Below are 18,078 nucleotides of genomic sequence, written 5' to 3' on the forward strand. Positions count from 1 at the left end.
TTCCAGGAAGATGTAAATTGCTTCTGTTTAAAGATTCTGAAGCCATTCTCACAGACCCTGAGTTTAATTTAACACTAACCTGCCTGGTTTAAAATTTCTCCATCCCTACATCATCGGAGCCCTTTTTATAAGGCAGCATTGATTTTTAGTTCTGATGTAGCTGTCTCACTCTCTGATTAATCTACAAGCCATCTTTTAAATGGACTCTGTGGGGTTGAGCCATCTGTCAGCCAGGTGTGGTGGCACACCAAGTCTACCTGGGTCAATGTTTCTGTCCAGGAGAGGAGGGAAAGCGCTTGTTGTGATGTCTTGAGTTGGAACTGCAGCATCCTATGAATCCAGATGTGCATCTCTAACCCCAGCACTGTGGGAGACAGGAGAACACCCAGAGGCTTCTAGGCAAGCTAGTTTCAAATCTGCAAGCTTCAAGGTCACTGAGAGATCCTGTCTCAAGAATTAGAGAAGCGACCAAGGAAGGCATTCCAACGTCAGCAACCTCTGATCTTTCCATATGCCTGCTAGCACAGTCTCACACTCTTGAAGGCATGCATACACCACGCACGTGCACGTGAGCACACATACACGCACACTCATAATAATAAACAGGCTCTTTGCACCTTGCAATATATCAGACTTAGACGCTTATGCGCTGTTTAATGACAGCCCAAGAAAAACATCACGACATCATTGTGTGTGAATGCTATGGGTCAGTCAACTATACCCAGATGCTTGATGCAATCGAAGTGCAAGGTATTCACATATTTCTATATGTGGCTGATGCCAGAATGACTCAGCACACTGTTTTTCAGTAAGTATTTGTATAGGTAGAAATACATAGCCTAAAATAATAATTAAATTTATGGCAGAGAGAAGACATAAAGTGTACTTCCTTGCAGTGCTGCAGCTGATAGTCTGTGCTGCACATTTATGTGGCCGACAGACAGCACGCTAGGCAACCTCACCCAGGCGGCACCATGAATCATGAGTTGCATTGTGATCTTACAGAGGCATCCGGAGATAACAGGCATTTTATTGCTCCATTCTAGTATGATGGGGCCACCACTGTTGGTGGTAAGTCAGTCACTGGCTTGTGATGCTTGGGAAGACATTTTCCTCACTAAATTTTGTTCAAACACCCATTCCTAAGAGAAAGCAGTTCTGGAAGTACATAGAGTTTATTGTGGTAGACTACAACAGTACCCGCCTATCCTGGAACAAAAATGTTGACCCAGATAGACTGGGCAAGAATATTATAGAATTGGTGCTTCCTATGAGTTTAAACAGTGATGGTGCTCATTTCAAACCTGGGGGCAGGAGAGACAGTTTTTGTTGGTGATGAAGTAAATATGCTGGATTTTGTTGTAGCAAGAATAATAAAAGCCCAGAGACAGGTGTTGGGGTTCAGGCTGAAGATCAGAAAAGCAAGACAGCCAACCTCTAGAGAAAGCGACTGTAGACTGAACCCTGAGCCTCTGTTTCCTCCCGTCTTATATTCCCCTCTAGTGCTGGGATCAAAGGTGTGTGACTCCCTAGTACTGGGATTAAAAGTGTGAACCACCACCACCTGGATCTGTTTCCGCACTGATTTAGTGTAGCCTAGGGTGACCTTGAATTCACAAGAGAGCCACCTGCCTCTGTCTCCCAAATCCTGGGATTAAAGCTGTGTACCACCACTGCCTGGCCCCTAGTGGTTTAGTTTTACCTGCTTATCTTCAGGCAAGCTTTATTTATTAAAACATAAAAAGAATCACTATATTTTGTAATGACTGCTCCTGAGCCCTTCTCTCAGTGAGGACTCACAATTGATTTAGAACGGTCAACTCCCAGAATGCTTCTATAAAAACCAATAATGCTTTTTTTTCTCCTAAGGCTAGAGGATATACCTAGGGCAGACTAGTCAGTGAGCCACACCCCAGGCTCCGCTTGTGCATTTTAAATGCATTTCAAGCCAGAGTAGAAATAAACACTGTACACACACACACGCACACACACACACACACACACACACACTCACACACACACACGCTCACACTCACACACTTGCACCTCTCTGTTAGCCTATCTAAACATGACAAACCAAGGTCACAGTTCCCAGGGGGCTCTTATTTGGTCACTCATTAGCTGTAGGATGCTGTGTTACATACAAGCTCCTTTCCACAAGAAAGAAAAACAGAAAGATCTCTGGTAAACCCTTATATCATTCATGCGAGTTCATCTGACATTGCATTAACACCTTCCCAGAGAGAAGCCAGACATCAGAAACTAATGTTTGCAATGGAACCTTCATTTTCTGTGTTAGGAATTCCCTGCTGAAATTTTTTTTTCCTTTACAGGTACAGGACACTTCCTTCATTCTGTGTATTGTGGTGATACAACCAGAAATACCTGTCAAACAATTGAAAAACCTTAACACCGTGCCCAGCAGCAAGCTGCTGTACCACCGACTAGATCTCCTGGGCCAACCAAGCGCTTGCCTCCACTTCAAGCAGCTGGCAACCCTAGGTAAAGCCCACGTGCTTTCTGCATGGTCTTAATCAAAGAGTTCTTCAGAAACATCTGTCTGATTCCTGCTCTGTTCAGCCCCAAATACTTCATATTCGCTGTTCTAGAGAATGTGAAGCAGCCAGGTACAGTCGTTCACACCCACAGTTCCGGTAGTCATTAGGCTGTGGGTGGAAAGCCAGCATGAGCTGCATGGTGAGTTTCCAGACAGCCTGGGCTATTGAGTGGGAACCTGTCTCAAGAAAATAATAGTAACAATAATAATAACAACAAAATATACTTTGTGAAGCAGTTGTATTCCTTGCCTTGGTCGAGTTGCCTAGAAGAGGCTTAGGTGAGAATTTCTATGCTGGTGATTTATAGATAAGAGACCAGGGAAGAGGGGAAGACAGTCAATAGGGAGGAAAGACAGAATAAAGTTGACTCCGGATGATGCTCCAGCCTCCGTGGTCTCAGGCTCAGAGTGGCCATGGCCCAACATGGACCACAGACAAAGGAAGAGTTCAGTTTTTGTTGCCCTCAGCCCCTCTTAGCCTGCAGCCAGTGCTAGGTGTGTTTTGGTTGTCCAGAGGCCACAGCGAGGTGTCCTACCAGTAAAGGACAGCCACAGATAAGAGGATGTGCAGGTGTGGGGTGAAGGGTGTTGAAAATAGTAAGAGGGAATCTGCTGAAGGCACTGATAACATCTTCCACAGGACGCTGCCTCACAAGGGTTTAGCCATAGGCAGCACCTCCAAAGGCTGCTGGTGGGGTTTACCATTGCAATGAACCAGGTGTTTAGTGTTCAGTGCCTTGGTTGGTCTGTGGTAAAGGAAGACATTTGGATCTACCAAAAGAAAAATAATTCCCTCAGACTAAGGTAAAGAAGGTAACACAGCTTAGATGCTTTGAAGTCAGTTTCTTCTGAAATTAATGTTGCAACTCCACTGTCTACCAGCTTATTTCTAGTTTCTGTATATCTTTATAGAGTAAGCGAGTTTCTTGTAGACAAACTTATAGTGTAGGTTTGTATCCATCTTTGGCAACCTTTGTTGTTTTATGCTGATTGTTAGTTTTACATAAGTAACACTATATACTTCAGGGTGGTCTCAAACTCACTTTCTTCATGCCTTAGCCTTCCAGGTGCTGGAATTATGGGTGTGTGCCACCATGCTTAGTTAGTCTTTATTTTTTGATGGATTTATATAAACTGTTGATCTTTAAAGTGATTGTGTCTATAGTTGGATTAGCGCTTTCTGTATTTGTTACTATTTCCTGTTAATTTCTTGTTCTTTGTTACTGTTGTGTCTTTATTTTCTACTTTATTTTCTGCTTTTATAGTGTTCCTAGATTTTATTTCTGACACATAAAAACTTTAAAAAAAATTTAGATGTTAATGAGTGCCATTTAGTATTTCATACATACCTGTACATCGTATAATGTCTGAACCGGCTTAAACGTACTTGTCTCCTCAGCCACCCATAAAAAAACTCATGGAAATTGTTTTCAGAACCTTTCCTTCCAGTGCATCACTCCACCATGTGCGTGGCTCACCAGTGCCTCTTGCTCAATCTGACATTGTGGACCATTGCTTCCCAGTCTCCCCACACTCACGAAGCTATGGTCACCATTCTACTTTCAGCTTCAGCTTCTCAGATGCCACCTGAGGGAGATCATGTCATATTTTTCCTTCTCTGCCTGGCTTATTTCATTTAACACAATGACCTCCAATTCTATACAAGACTTCAGTAGTTTATGGGTGTAAACTATTACCTTATAATTCTGTACCATGTTTTCTTAATTCTTAGTTGACACTTGCGTTGTTTATGTTTGGGGCTGTTTTGAATCGTGCCACACTGAGCATGGGGTACCAAATGTCTCTTCTATGGCTTGACATCATTTCTTTGAATATGGGAGTGGAATTGCTAAACAGCATGATAATCCTAGTTTTACTTTCTTAAGGAACCTCAATAGTGTTTTCCACACTGGCTTACTGTACTAACTTACATTTCCACCAATGGTATACAAGGTTTCCCTTTTTTTTCCACACCTTCATCAAAAAGCAGTGTGCTTCATCTTTGCGTAAGAGTCATTCTGGTGGGGGATCAAGTGATGCTGCATTGTGGTTTTGATCTGCATTTCCCTGATGATTAGAGCTAGTGAATGGTCCATGTATACCTGTTGGCCAAGCTGATATTTAAGTCATACCCACTTGGTTGGCCATGCTGATGTGTGCCAGATACACAGGAGGCCTTTATAGCCTACGTAGTCAGTACCCGACAGGCTGCGCGCTGTTGAGATCAACAGCTACCTCTTTTTCCCTCTTGAAAACACTTAGGATTCAAAAAAGTGAAGGATCACTGCAGTTAGCAACCGAGCAGAGGGACACAGGCTGGAAGGAGATCAAGTCAGAGTCTCCATCTCTGGGTTCCAAATGTGAACCCTGGAATTGAGTTCCTTCTTTACATTCCTCTCTCCAAAGTCCTTCCTGGATCTGAGATCAAAAGACCAGGCGAGGCTAAGTGATCTTTTCTGTGGCACATTTCAAAAATGTCAACAATTTAGAGAAAGCCTGTGATGTTAATCAGAAAAGGCTGTGTCTTGCATTTGTTTATTTGCTTTGATTTGGGCTTTGGGGTTTATAGTCTCTGTTTCCTATGAAACACGAAATGCTGTACTGAAGAGCAAGACTTCTAAGTTCTGGGCCAACAAGATGCACAGAACTGCAGGCAGAGATGAAGCGCTGTCCTGAGACGGCGAGAACGGGGGTCGAGGTCAAGGTAGTTGATGAGAAAGAAGCTCCAGCCCACATATTAAATTTATTTCCAAACTTCCTCATATCCACACTGTCCAGTGTTAGCTATTGGCTACTCTTGGCTGTTGGGCACTTGAAAGGGGGTTAGGGCAGCATCAAGATGTATGGGAAATGTCATATGTATGCTAGATTTTTATATATTAATTAGATCCTGAAACTGTCATATTTTTAATAGTCTATAAGTATACTATCAGAATTTATTTTCCTTTTCTGGCTATCAGGGAAAAAATTAATTACATTTACAGATGGCATTGTTTTAATATTACAGTTGGACAGCATCGCTCATGAGCGTACTCAGACAGGGTGACACTTGCTAACTCAGACACAGTCTGAGTGGCTGATCGCAGGTCGCATGGGCAGACCTTGGGCCTGTGCGCATTTTCCCAAGGAGCCTTTTCCACCTTGCCATCCCTGCTCCCATGGGTGATGGGACCCTGTGGCAATGTGGAAGGTTCAGCAGGAACAATCTTGTTCAGTTTCAGTGAAAGGAACACAAGACCCTTAAAATGCACCAAGAAAGGAATGAGAAACGAGAATTTTAAGTGGCTGCTCTCCGACTTCACGGTGAGGGTTCTGATGCAAGGCATGAAAATATGTGTCAACTGTCTTCCAAAGAGGCACGGAGGTCTCAGGAGTAGACATTACACACTTGCCTCACACCCAGAGGCTCTGGCTTCCATCCCTAGAACTAAGAGGGAGGGAATGTGATGGAAAGATACCATCTCTTGGTGTGCAAAAAGAGGAAGAAAAATTTTTTTTTCCTAAGGCAGCTTTGTGTGTATGTATAAATGTATAAGCATACACGTCTACCTCTTAGATGCAAAGGTTTACATTTGATATGGTACTGGTTTCTCTCCTTTACCCCCAAGCTGTCTTACTGCATCAACCTTTTCTGAAATGCTAGCCAGTCTCTGTCTCTGTAAGAAAGGCCCACTCCCGGAACCATTGCTACTTGTCTTACCCCGGCCCTCTTGCGACATTCTCAACTCTGAAATGTATTTGTCTTACATTGTTTTCTTCTCGATTCCTTCTGCCTGCTCTCTCTGATTAGATCCAAATCTCTCTAAGTCCAGGTCACACGACCCGACTTTTTCCTTTGCACACACAGGCACACTCTTTCAGGAATGGACAGCTGAGTCTATGAACACACATCAACAGGGAGTTGTGGGGTCAGCCTTCACAACTCTCTACTTTGTATCTCTCTCTCCTTGATTACTTGAGATGAATGCAATCACAATCTCCCAGGCCATCCTATGAAGATATCCTGAGAAATAAGTCACATCATGGGAAGCAACAGTTCCTGAGAGTGGCCTCCTGCCAGTTTCTAACTGACAATTCTAGATGCAAACATCATCCTGGAGTTATGTCTTTGGGGAGACATTGGAAACTTACACGATGGTGAGGGATGGAAGATTAAAGACTCATAGAAGATATCCTGCATTTGGTGCAAGTATTTACCAAACTAGAGGAGGAGGAGGCTTAACTGCTTTAAGTAGCTTCCTGGGGCTGAAGGGGGAAAAGTGAAATTCAATGTCCCCAATGGGTGGAGTTTCTAATAAATGAAATGGCCTCCACTATCCCCCAGAACAAACCCATTGCGTTCTTGAGGTGGAAGTGAAGTCACTATGTGGTGAGACTGTCCTGGCTCCTTACTGGAAATGCTTTTGCCTCCCTACTGTCTCCCCATGTGGTCTGCAGGGCAAAACCACGCAGCAGGCTGTGCTCTCTAGAAGAGATTCCCTTTCTCTAGGCAGAAAGCTCTTCCTACAGTTTAGTTTGCTTCTTGGTATTATGTGCCCTTTCTATCTGTTGACTCAGGACCTGGCACATACAGGGCAAAGACTCTTTCTATATCCTCAGCTCAAAACTGGTTTGGTGTTGTTTTACCCACTACCCACCAGGTTGCAAGAAACTGAGACATCATGTATGAGGGCTATCAAAAGAAGTTACACACAGAGAGATTTTAATGAGATATGATGACGTCATCGAGCATCATCATGTGCTTTATGTCACATGATAGTATCTTATGACACATTTTAAACTGTGCCGAGGCTTGGTATAGTGGTCCATGCTTTTCAGGACTCTGGAAGCAAAGGCAGGTGAGCTCTGTGACTTTGAGGCTAGCCTGGTCTACAAAGAGAGTTCCAGGCCAGCCAGGGCTTCACCGTGAGACCCCTTTCAGAGGAAATAAAATAAAAATGGGGTAAGGTTGAACGACAGACATTTTAAATAGAAAATCTTGTTTGATACTGTGATTCACCACAGGGATTTTGCCTCAAATAGGAAACGGGTTTTCACGTTAGAAATCGTCTTTCAGAAACTATAAGCTCTGCTCATGGCACGTTTGCCTGACACCTGTGATAATAATTTTTTAATTTGGTTGTTGCCTTGTTGTCAACACTTCCTCTGCCTTCTGCCTGAAGAACAGTACTGGTGTGAATGCTAATGCGTATTTGCTGATGTGTGCGGTTGTGCGCACGCCCGTAGAGCACCCTTCAGGTCACACTAGAGATACTGTCATCAATAATAGTGTTCCCCACGTGCAAATGCTTGCCCAACAAACAGCCAGAAAATGGTGGAGCCCAGAGTCTGCCCAGTCTGGCTCCATGTTTGTGCTCTGCCCTCTGTCCTAAGAAATCCACAGCAAGCAGAGCTAGAGTCTTCTGATTTCTGCTTCAGCATTTGTGCCTCTCCGGGCACAGCCCCCTCCTCCTCCTCTCAGAGGACCATAAGCTCCCTGAAGGGAGAGAATGTGGGGGGTGTTTTTCCTCCCTTTTTTCTTTGCTCTCATTGTCAGGCTCTTTGTGTCCTTGTGGAAGACATTAAACCACCGTAGCAGACATGTTGGCAGAGCCTGGGTGATGCTTTTGTGTGGGCCCCAGATGAAGCCTCTGTGTTCTTAGACCAGCTTTGTCGGGGTCTCTTTCAGAAAGTCCAACCGTCATGCTGTCTGCCGGCAGCTTTTCCTCCCCCTACGAGCACCTCAGCCAGCCGGAGACCAAGCGCATGGTGGAGCATTACACGGCCTATCTCAGTGACAACACTCGCCTCATTGCTAACCCAGGACTCAAAGTAAGTATTGGCACAGGACACATCTCTGGGGCCCCTTTCCACAGACCCGGGGGAGCAGAGAGGAGTTGCTGGCCAGGAATCTTTGAAGTATCAAACCCTGCTTGCATCTGGGCCTCTGCATCCAGGAGCCAAAAAGGCAGAGTGTGTGCCCCGGGGGAGGCTAGTCAGCTGTGACCCTTTTGATGGATTAAGGAGCCCAGTGAGCCACAGGAAGAATCTACTTCAGGTCTCATATACAACTTGGGGGTTTCCAAGTAGGGGGTGTGATGAAGAGACCAGAGAAAGCCTCACATTCTATGTTTCCCTTGGAATAGAAGTGTTCTGCTGTCTGTCGAGATAAATATGAGATTCAAGCCCCAAAGAGGCCTTGTGCATCCAAAAGCTTCACCATAGGAATTTTCTTAAACTAAGACAGGCTAGCTAGGTGAACCACTGAGTCACCGCACCTCCCCTGACTCTATTCTGTGAACTTTTGTTTTCACCAAGTTTGGTTGCACCCATGTGCTGTGGAAAGGTTTTCACTGGGCTTGGCTTCTCTGCAAGGGAACCTTGGGGAGCCCTGGCAGCAGCCCACGTTCTTTTCATGGGAGTTTTTTCTTTGAGGGGGCCCTGCAATGTCTTCCTTTGTCTCTTAGTTCTCTGTCAGGAATGAAGTAATGGCGACCAGCCACGTCACAGATGAATGGATGACACAAATGGAAATGAGCAGCCTGAACACATACATTGTCCGCCGTTACATAGCAACACCCAATGGCGTCCTCAGAATCTATCCTGGCTCCCTCATGGACAAAGCATTTGATCCCACTAGGAGACAGTGGTGAGTCTGTGGGGGCCTTCAGGTTCCAGTTCCTCCTAGGCCTGGGGAGACATGGTAATGATAACAGTAAAGCCATTTGGGGCCATCACTGGAGAAGACACGTTCAGAGGGGTATATTATTTTCAGTATGTTTTCTTAAGAATGGTTTGTGTATTGTTTTTTGACTGCAGTGCCCTTATCTCTCTATTTTGAGAGTAAAATAATGTGCGTTTATCCATTTTGGCTCCTAAGGTCTTGCTTGATTCTATCTCATAACTGGAGGGTCATCTTGAATGAAATACTTTTTCACTCCATGTAATTATGGCATCATGTATGACCTATAGAGAATGAACACATGTAAATTCAGGAATATTCTTTTACTTCTAAGCGTTATTTTTACACCAGTGCTAGCCAGGCACTGTAGGGGGAGACAGCACAAGCCAAGAGCAGAATCTCTTATCCTGTGTTGGGTAGCAACCAACACATTCTCAGGAGTCAGTTCTTTGAGCTCTCTGCCGACCCATAATAGTCCTGGATGGTTTCTTTATGTTTGTTTATTTCTCTTCCTTCATTGGTCCTTTTCTATATTCCCCTCTGAACTGTCTGCACTACAGGTCTTAGTAAAAGCTCAGAGTCGAACACACATTAGACCAGGGAATCTCAGTTTCTCAACTCTTGGTGTTGATACTACAATCAGACAGAAAGGCGAGACTCTGAGCTGGGTCTGCAGCTCAGTAGCAGAGCGCTTGCCTAGCATGGGTTAGCCATGAGTTCAAAACCCCAGAGACAGAGACCCGCATTGGAGCACCGGACTGAAATCTCAAGGTCCAAATCAGGAGCAGAAGGAGAGAGAGCACGAGCAAGAAACTCAGGACCGCGAGGGGTGCACCCACACATTGAAACAATGGGGATGTTCTATCGGGAACCCACCAAGGCCAGCTGGCCTGGGTCTGAAAAAGCCTGGGATAAAACCGGACTTGCTGAACATAGCGGACAATGAGGACTACTGAGAACTCAAGATCAATGGCAATGGGTTTTTGATCCTACTGCACATACTGGCTTTGGGGGAGCCTAGGCAGTTTGGATGCTCACCTTACTAGACCTGGATGGAGGTGGGGGTTCTTTGGACTTCCCACAGGACAGGGAACCCTGATTGCTTTTCGGGCTGGGGGGGGGACTTAATTGGGAGAGGGGGAGGGAAATGGGAGGCGGTGGCGGGGAAGAGACAGAAATCGTTAATAAATAAATAAATTAAAAAAAATAAAAATAAAAACCCAGCTCTGCAAAACGAAGTAAGATGTAGGGAGATTGCTCGGTGGTTAAGAGCACTGTTGTTCTTGCAGAAGACCTAGGTTCAATTCACAGCCCCATCTGGCGGCTCACAAACATCTGTAACTCCAGTTCCAGGGGGTTTGGCACCTTCTTCTGGCCTCTGCAGGCACCAAGCATGTACATGGTGCACATACATAATAAGCAGGAAAAACACACATAAAAGCGTTTTTAAAAATTTAAGCAAGATTCACTTTGGGCTTTAACGTAATACCAGCACAGTTTATAAAAAGTATTTTAGAGCTACAAACTCACTGCTCCTTAAAACTTAGAGTGGTTTATGCATAAAGTCACATGGTCTCTCTTGGGTCTCTCTTAGGTATCTTCACGCGGTAGCTAATCCAGGGCTGATTTCTTTGACTGGTCCTTACCTAGATGTTGGCGGAGCTGGCTATGTTGTGACAATCAGTCACACAATTCACTCATCCAGGTAACTTTTTAATTCATTTTTAGTCATGTAAAATCTTTTAGCTTACATTTACTAACCTAGCTAACGTGTGTTTATGGGCACGCATGCATGCACAGGACACATGTGGAGGCCAGAGGACAGACAACTTGTAAGAGAGGATTGAGTCTCTAACCATGCAGGTCCCAGGAACGAGGTCGTCAGTTTTGGTGGCAATCGCTTTTGCCCACCGAGCCAGCCCACCCACCTTTGCAGCCACATACATACACATGTAAAAGGGAGAAGTACCAGCTGGAACGTGACAGCTCTCATCACTAGAATTGCTTCGTTTGCAAGCAAAGGAGCATTTTTTTTAATGAGGAAAGATGTTACCAGGGCATCTGGAGTTCTCTTTGTGTCTGACTCTTTAGAATGACATGAGTTGTTTGCTTTGGTTTTCTGTTTGGTAGTTTTGAAAACCGATGTTGCCGGAGAGCTGATTAATGTCAGTACCACGGGACATATATTAGGATGTGTTGTTTCCTATGACGTAAAGCCTCAGCTCTGACTCTCCAAACATTCGCGAAAGTTTGGATGGGAAGGCTCACTGCTTTAATCCCTTCGTTATACAAACAGCTGTTGTCTCAAAGCAACCAAGAAAGACCATGTTTTTGACTGATACCTGGCAGGATGCCTTAGAATTTAGAGGAGAGCAGCTTTCTTTGCTTTTCAGCGGTGCTCATTACTCATCAAATGACTGGTACTAGTTAGAATTCCCCTGCCACAAGTTCATTGAGATAATAATTGGGAAGCAGAGCCAGGTGGAATTCCAGCACCAGGCCTATGTCTCTATGGAAAGCTATACCTGCTGCCAATCAAATGCTGATTCGTGCGCAGTGGTATCTGTTTGTCCGCTTCTCCCCTAACACAGATTGCATACATAAGCAAGTAACCCTCACACAGAGTGCATCCTTCAGGGTTTCTGCTGACATGCCATCTGGTGTGGGCACACCTGCACTCAACGTTCCCTACATATAGTCTTGGGAAGGAAAAGGACACAGACTGTTTCTTCCAGGGACAGAGTCCACCTCATCTTTGACAACAGTAAAAGGGGCCTGGGTTGGGCTTTCTAAGCTAGCCGTGAGGGGTACCATCACTGTCAGCTCGTGTCAGGGGCCCTCAGCCTTGCCTTCCATTGTGTGCTTCTGGTGAGTGGGTCGAGGCCAGTGTGTGAGTTTATTATGTGTGCGCATGTAAGCATTTTGTTGAGGATTAGATGAGTCTACGAATTTTAATCTGGCTTGTTTGCCAGCCCTTATGAGGCCTGTTCAAATGAAGAATACTGGTAACACCTGACTTTTCCAATGAAGACAACTTGAGAGCTTCCTGTTTAACAGCCACAGAAATCCACAGCTTCCGTTGTAGAGCGGAAGTCACTGTGAATACAGATCCGCCAGAGGAAGCATATGCCTTGGCCCTGCTCAGTGTAGCCCATGGACCCCCATGCGACGGTTTTGCTTAGCTGAGTGCAGTTTAACTATTTAGAGCTGTGACTGTTTCCTTCATCACAGCTGAGAGCCACACCAACAGCCTCTCCTGTTGCTCAGCAGAACACCAACATGCACGCGCGCGCACACATACACATGCATGTGCGTGTGTGCGTGACTTGCACTGCTAGACAGGCTTGGCGAAGGTGCCAGCTTTGGAACCTACTCCCCCCCCCCATATATGTAAAAGTAGGAGTTATGTGATGGTAAACAAATCCTTTTTTGCTTTTGTTTCCTCATTAGAGCCCATCTCAAATAATTATTGTAATGATTAAGTTAAATAATACATAAGGCTCATAGAACAGTGCCCGGAACAAGGGAAAGGGGCAAGGTATTCGAGGTGACACCTCAGAAAATGCTTAGCACTGAACTTGACAGGTGAAGTGATTCAGACAATAGCAGTTATTTTATTGTCGTGCTCTTTAGGCTTTGAACGTGTGGCATTCAGACTGGTCAGAAGAAAGCCGATGTGGATATTCCCTTTGTCTAAAGCACACCCACTTACCCTGGTTTCAGACATGCTCTGGTGGAGAGCTGGGAAGGGCTTTCTAACTCAGTGCTCGCTGGTCACTCATGGGAGTTCTCTGTCTGCTTCTTCCATGAGCATTTCCAGTGGCCTGTCAATCTAGCTGGACTTCCTTCCCATAGGATAACACTGCTGGAGAGAAAGAACCTAGTCACGTGACTCAACAATGACAGTCACATATGTGTGTTACCATCAACCTGGTCCATTATGTTTAGAAATGCAGATTTGGCTGGATAGTTCTATAAAATCCTGTGAGTTGCTATGGTAACAGTGCGCCTCGTTGCAATTCAGATAAAATACAAAGCTAGGCTTCTATGGGCAAGATGCACACTATTGCTTCGGCGTGATTCATACTGAGCAGATAACTGCCACCCAGAGGAGCTTTAGAAGTAAAATGAGCGTATCCCAGGACACCTGAGCAGTACTTTCCACGTTAGCAGATACGTACTGTCGAGAAGAGCCAACTCGGTGCTGCTCCAGATATGGGGAAAAGGTCATAGTTAGGTCTTTTAACCATACCCAGGCTAACTTTTTTCATTCATAGAATACAATCTACAAGTCTTTCTTAGCTTCTTCCACAGAAATTAAATAATTTACAATTGTTTCTAGTCCCACAGGTCTGACGTACGACTAAGACAATATGCTTTTAGAATCAGGCAGTGAGTTTCTGTCCATATATACACTAGTGACTCCATGATGCTCGCCAAAATGCCCCACTCTTGCAAGCTTCGGTGTTCCTAACCTGATAAAGCCTCCAAAGACTCCCTCCAAAGGGGGCTAGAGAGATGGCTCGGCAGTTAAGAGCACTGGCTGGTCTTGCAGAAGACCCAATTTGGTTGCTAGCACCAGCTCCAGGGGGTGCAATGTCCTTTTCTGACCTCAAGAATACCAGCCACACATACGATGCACATATATACCACATGTAGACACACATACACATGAAGATAAAGATTACCATGAGAAAGGGCTGGGACAGTCTCTCAGTTCATAGAGAACCTGCCTAGCATGCAGTTGGCCCCGAGTTGTAAAGCCCAGTGCTATGGAGAGGGATGGAAAGGACCGTCCTGAAATAGTTAAGAATGATGTCATTTTTCTTCTCCTGGTATTTCTTTGGTAATCAGGCAGGTATATGATAACAGTCCATTTTGGGCAAGTCCTGCTGTATTTCACTGAGTCACTTCTGCTTTTGGGGTGTTTACCATCTGTTGGTGAGGCAGTTTACCAAACATTATCAACATTATCACATTTAATTACAATAGCAGGCTTACTTTTTTTTTTTTTAAGGTATTACTATCATCTCCATCTTCATGAAAAACCAAAGCTTTTAAAAGGCCAAATAGCATCCAGGAACAGCATAAATAAAACCAGCTATGCCAGGACTTGACCCCATAACTGCCACAGAGTGAGCGAGTAGCGCCAGGCTTTACCACCTAGCTGTACCGACAGCGCGTCCTCTGTTGAGAGTAGTGGTGTTATGGGATAGAGGGGGGACCGGCCTGCAGCGCGGAGGACTCATTCTTAAATAGAAACTGTGCTTTGAGTGAGTCCGTCATGGCGTTGTGGAAAGAAAACTGTTCAGGGCTCCTGGTAAGTTTTATGTGGCCTTGCTGTGGTTGCTCAGTCTCTGTGAGACCTGTTCCGAAATAAAGGAAGTCATTCAGGTTGCTTTTCCAGAAGTTTGCTGAAAGAAACTGTAGGGCTTATGAGATGGCCCAGTGGGTAAAGGCACCTGCTGCCAAGCCTGACTGACAGGCTTTGATCGCCGGGACTGCATGGTGGAAGGAGAGAACTGATTTCTACAAGTCCTTTTCTGCACACACGCTGTGGCAAGCATGCCCCTACATACATCTACAAACACACACGTGCATACCCACACACATAGTCTTGTTAAATTTTGTGTTAGGCAGCCAGACCTACAACCTCTCACTCTTAGGCCTCTGACTGAAACCACTCTGAGCATGTGTGGGTGTTGGAAGGGCTGGACATATTCCACAGCCGTTCGTGTTTGGTGCCGGTCTTATTCAGAAAGCCGTAACCAAAGAGTTACTAATGTTTTCTCCCAAGTCATCTTCATGTTCTAGTCAGTCATTCAGCAGATATAGGCACGGGAAATGGGGAGGGCTTGCCTTTCTGACCCTAGACCATGTCTGCTCTGCCTCTTACTCTTCGGCCTCTTTCCCATGAAGTACACAGCTGTCTTCCGGGCACACTGTGGCCGTGATGGGCATTGACTTCACCTTGAGGTACTTCTACAAAGTTCTGCTGGACCTCTTACCAGTTTGTAACCAGGACGGTGGCAACAAAATAAGGTAAGCCCTATAGGGACACCGTTTCCTGTCTACACCAGATGTTGACTGCATACTTATAGTCAGTACCAAATATTGAGTTCATGGCCTGGGTGTCCTGTTAAGACAGGTTTTTATTGTTGTCTTCTCCCCTTTTGTTTCCAAATCGGAGGGGAAGGGGGTCACATGTGTGTATGCAGAGGTCAGAGGACAACTTTGGGTGCCATCACCTTCTACCTTCTTTGAGACAAGGTCCCTCATTCATGACCGTAAACCCCAGGTTCCCTGACCAATGAGCCTTTAAGGATTCTCATTACAGATGTGTGTTACTGCATTAAGCTTTGTATGGGTGTAGATGATAGCAAGGTGAACGTTTTTCCCACCAAGGCTTCTCCCCAGCCCGGCCCTTCTTCCCTTTTTCAAAGGCGCAAGCTGTTTATTATTTAGACAAACAGACACAGTGCCTAGCAAGAGGAATAGCATCGTGCCCCAAAGTCTTATTTCTCTAGAAGCCAGTGATTAGAAGCATCCCTCAACTTTGGTATTGGGAAGACCAGGGGGGCACTTTTCTCTTGGGCTGCACTTTTGATGTTAACTTAGTCATTAAGTCAGTCTCTGTGAAATTTCAGCTGCTTAGGCTGCCGCTCTTACATTTTTCCCAGAAAGAGGCTCACAGAACCACGAGACTTTGCCTCCCGAATTTCAAAAGAAAATGTCTGATCAAAGCAAGGGCAGTCCCTTGATTCAGCGCAGACTTGCTTTTAAAAATAGCTTCTCGGTTCAGTCTTATGCTCCATGCTTCGTGTCGCCGTTGAATTTTGCAATGGCATTTAGTGGGCACGTGCTAGGCCCCTGGCTACTGCTATGACCAATGCTCAGGGCAGGAACATAGTCTTGATTAAAGTAGCTCTAGCCATTTTTAGTGTTCCTGCAAGTATCTTTGTATATGCACCAAGCATGGTGTTTTGTTTATGTTTGTATCTGTGTATGTTCCTCTGCTTCCTTCCTCTTAAAATTTAAAAAAAAAAAAAGAGCTAAAGAGCAAACCACCTCCTTCTAATATCCTTCCAATGAATTTCACATCCCTCGAACTTGGATTGGGTGGGCATATTCTCTATGAACTGTACAGCTGACCGCAGAGCAATATGTGGCTCTGACCATAACCTGGAGGCCAGGTAGTCCATCACCTCAAGAGAAGGGTTTCTACTTGGCTAGCAAGATTCCTTCCTTTTTCGTCCCCCAAACATCTAGATAAGTTTGTTTTAAGGCTAGTGCGGTCAAGAGTTCTTTGAAAGCATGGCAGCCACTCACGAATGAAGGTCATCACTTGTTTTGGTACAGGTGCTTCATAATGGAGGACAGGGGTTATCTGGTGGCTCATCCAACGCTCGTTGACCCCAAAGGCCATGCACCTCTGGAGCAGCAACACATCACCCACAAGGTATTCTTTGGCCAAAGCCTGTCGGCTCCACTCTGCAGCAGCCTGAAGCGTGTTCAATGACACTTGTCTTCTGTGGCCTTGACAGGAGCCCCTGGTGGCAAACGACATCCTGAACCACCCAAACTTTGTGAAGAAGAACCTGTGCAACAGCTTCAGCGACCGGACAGTGCAGAGATCTTACAAATTCAATACCAGCCTGGTGGTAAGCCCATGTTCCCACTTCTTCATGAACAGTGAATGGAATAATGCCCGTGCCTACTTCATGGCCCTAGAGTCACAGGATCCCAGGAGTGGGGAAAGACCTTAGCACAGCTCCCACCATGGTAACTGGAGGACAGAAAGCCAGGATGGGACAGGGACTGTCTGAAGGTCACAGGGTTGGTACTCTGCTTTGATTAATATGCCAACTGTATTAGTTATGGTTCCCCCAGAGCAGTGGTTCTCAACCTGTGGGTTGTGATCCCTTTGGGAGCCCAATGACCCTATCACAGGAGTCACATATCAGATATGTACCTTACAATTTATAACAGTAGCAAAATTACAGTTATGAAGTAGTAACAAAAATAATTTTATGATTGGGGGTCACTACAACATGAGGAACTGTTAAAGGGTCATAGTGTTAGGAAGGTTGAAGACCACTATCTATATATATATGATTTATTTGATTAGAATGGCTTACAGGCTTGGTCCAGCTAGTCCAACAATGACTATCTACCAATAGAAGGTCCAAGAATCCAGTAGTTGTTCAATTCACTAAGGTGGATGTCTCGGCTGTCTTCAGTATACACTGGAATCCACAGAAGTAGGCTCTAATACCACTGACGGCATAGACTTGCTAGGGAGAACAAGCGGAGCGAGCCAGCTTTCTTCTTCCATGTCCTTTATCAAGGTGTGGCCCGGATTCAACATGACTTGCTCACCTCAGAAGATCTGGATTGAATGTATATCTTCCCACCTCATAAATCCAGCTTAGAAGTGGGTCTTCCCACTTCAAATGATTTAATTAAGAAAAAAAAAATCCCTCACAGGTGTGCCCAGTCATTTGGGTTCTAGCTAATTTGTTAATTCCAGATGTAGGCAAGTTGACGACTGAGAATAGCCATCCCTTATCCCTTTGAAGTGTCTGCTTAGGGCTGTTCCCATACTCTGTACAAATGTTGTATGGTTCTGTGTGTGCCTGTCTCCTAGCGATGACTTAGCTGCCAGCCTCAGTCAGTCCTTGGTCTCCCACCGCACTAGGTGGGGAGTTTTGTGGCTGTCATCCTGAAAGCATTTGTTTGTTTTTGTAGCTGAGAGCATTCTACGTAATTTGAATTGCTGCAAAGTTTCCATGACTAAATATCTAACTCTGCTCTTACCCATTTTGGAATGATTCTAGGAAGGAACAAAATGGGGGCATGG

At 45.1% G+C, this 18,078-nt stretch overlaps 1 protein-coding gene across 1 annotated transcript in view; it reads left to right on the plus strand.

Moving 5' to 3' along the window:
* Cachd1 (cache domain containing 1) overlaps window positions 1-18,078 on the plus strand; it is a 234,953-nt gene that overhangs the window by 197,122 nt on the left and 19,753 nt on the right. Inside the window, exons 13-19 of the mRNA XM_075945092.1 lie at window positions 2,334-2,502; window positions 8,226-8,368; window positions 9,004-9,185; window positions 10,813-10,923; window positions 15,138-15,260; window positions 16,578-16,677; window positions 16,763-16,879. Coding sequence (XP_075801207.1) covers window positions 2,334-2,502; window positions 8,226-8,368; window positions 9,004-9,185; window positions 10,813-10,923; window positions 15,138-15,260; window positions 16,578-16,677; window positions 16,763-16,879 — 945 coding nt within the window. The remainder of the gene's footprint in view (window positions 1-2,333; window positions 2,503-8,225; window positions 8,369-9,003; window positions 9,186-10,812; window positions 10,924-15,137; window positions 15,261-16,577; window positions 16,678-16,762; window positions 16,880-18,078) is intronic.

Source organism: Microtus pennsylvanicus, chromosome 13 (assembly GCF_037038515.1).
Source record: "Microtus pennsylvanicus isolate mMicPen1 chromosome 13, mMicPen1.hap1, whole genome shotgun sequence".
Lineage (NCBI taxonomy): Eukaryota > Metazoa > Chordata > Mammalia > Rodentia > Cricetidae > Microtus > Microtus pennsylvanicus.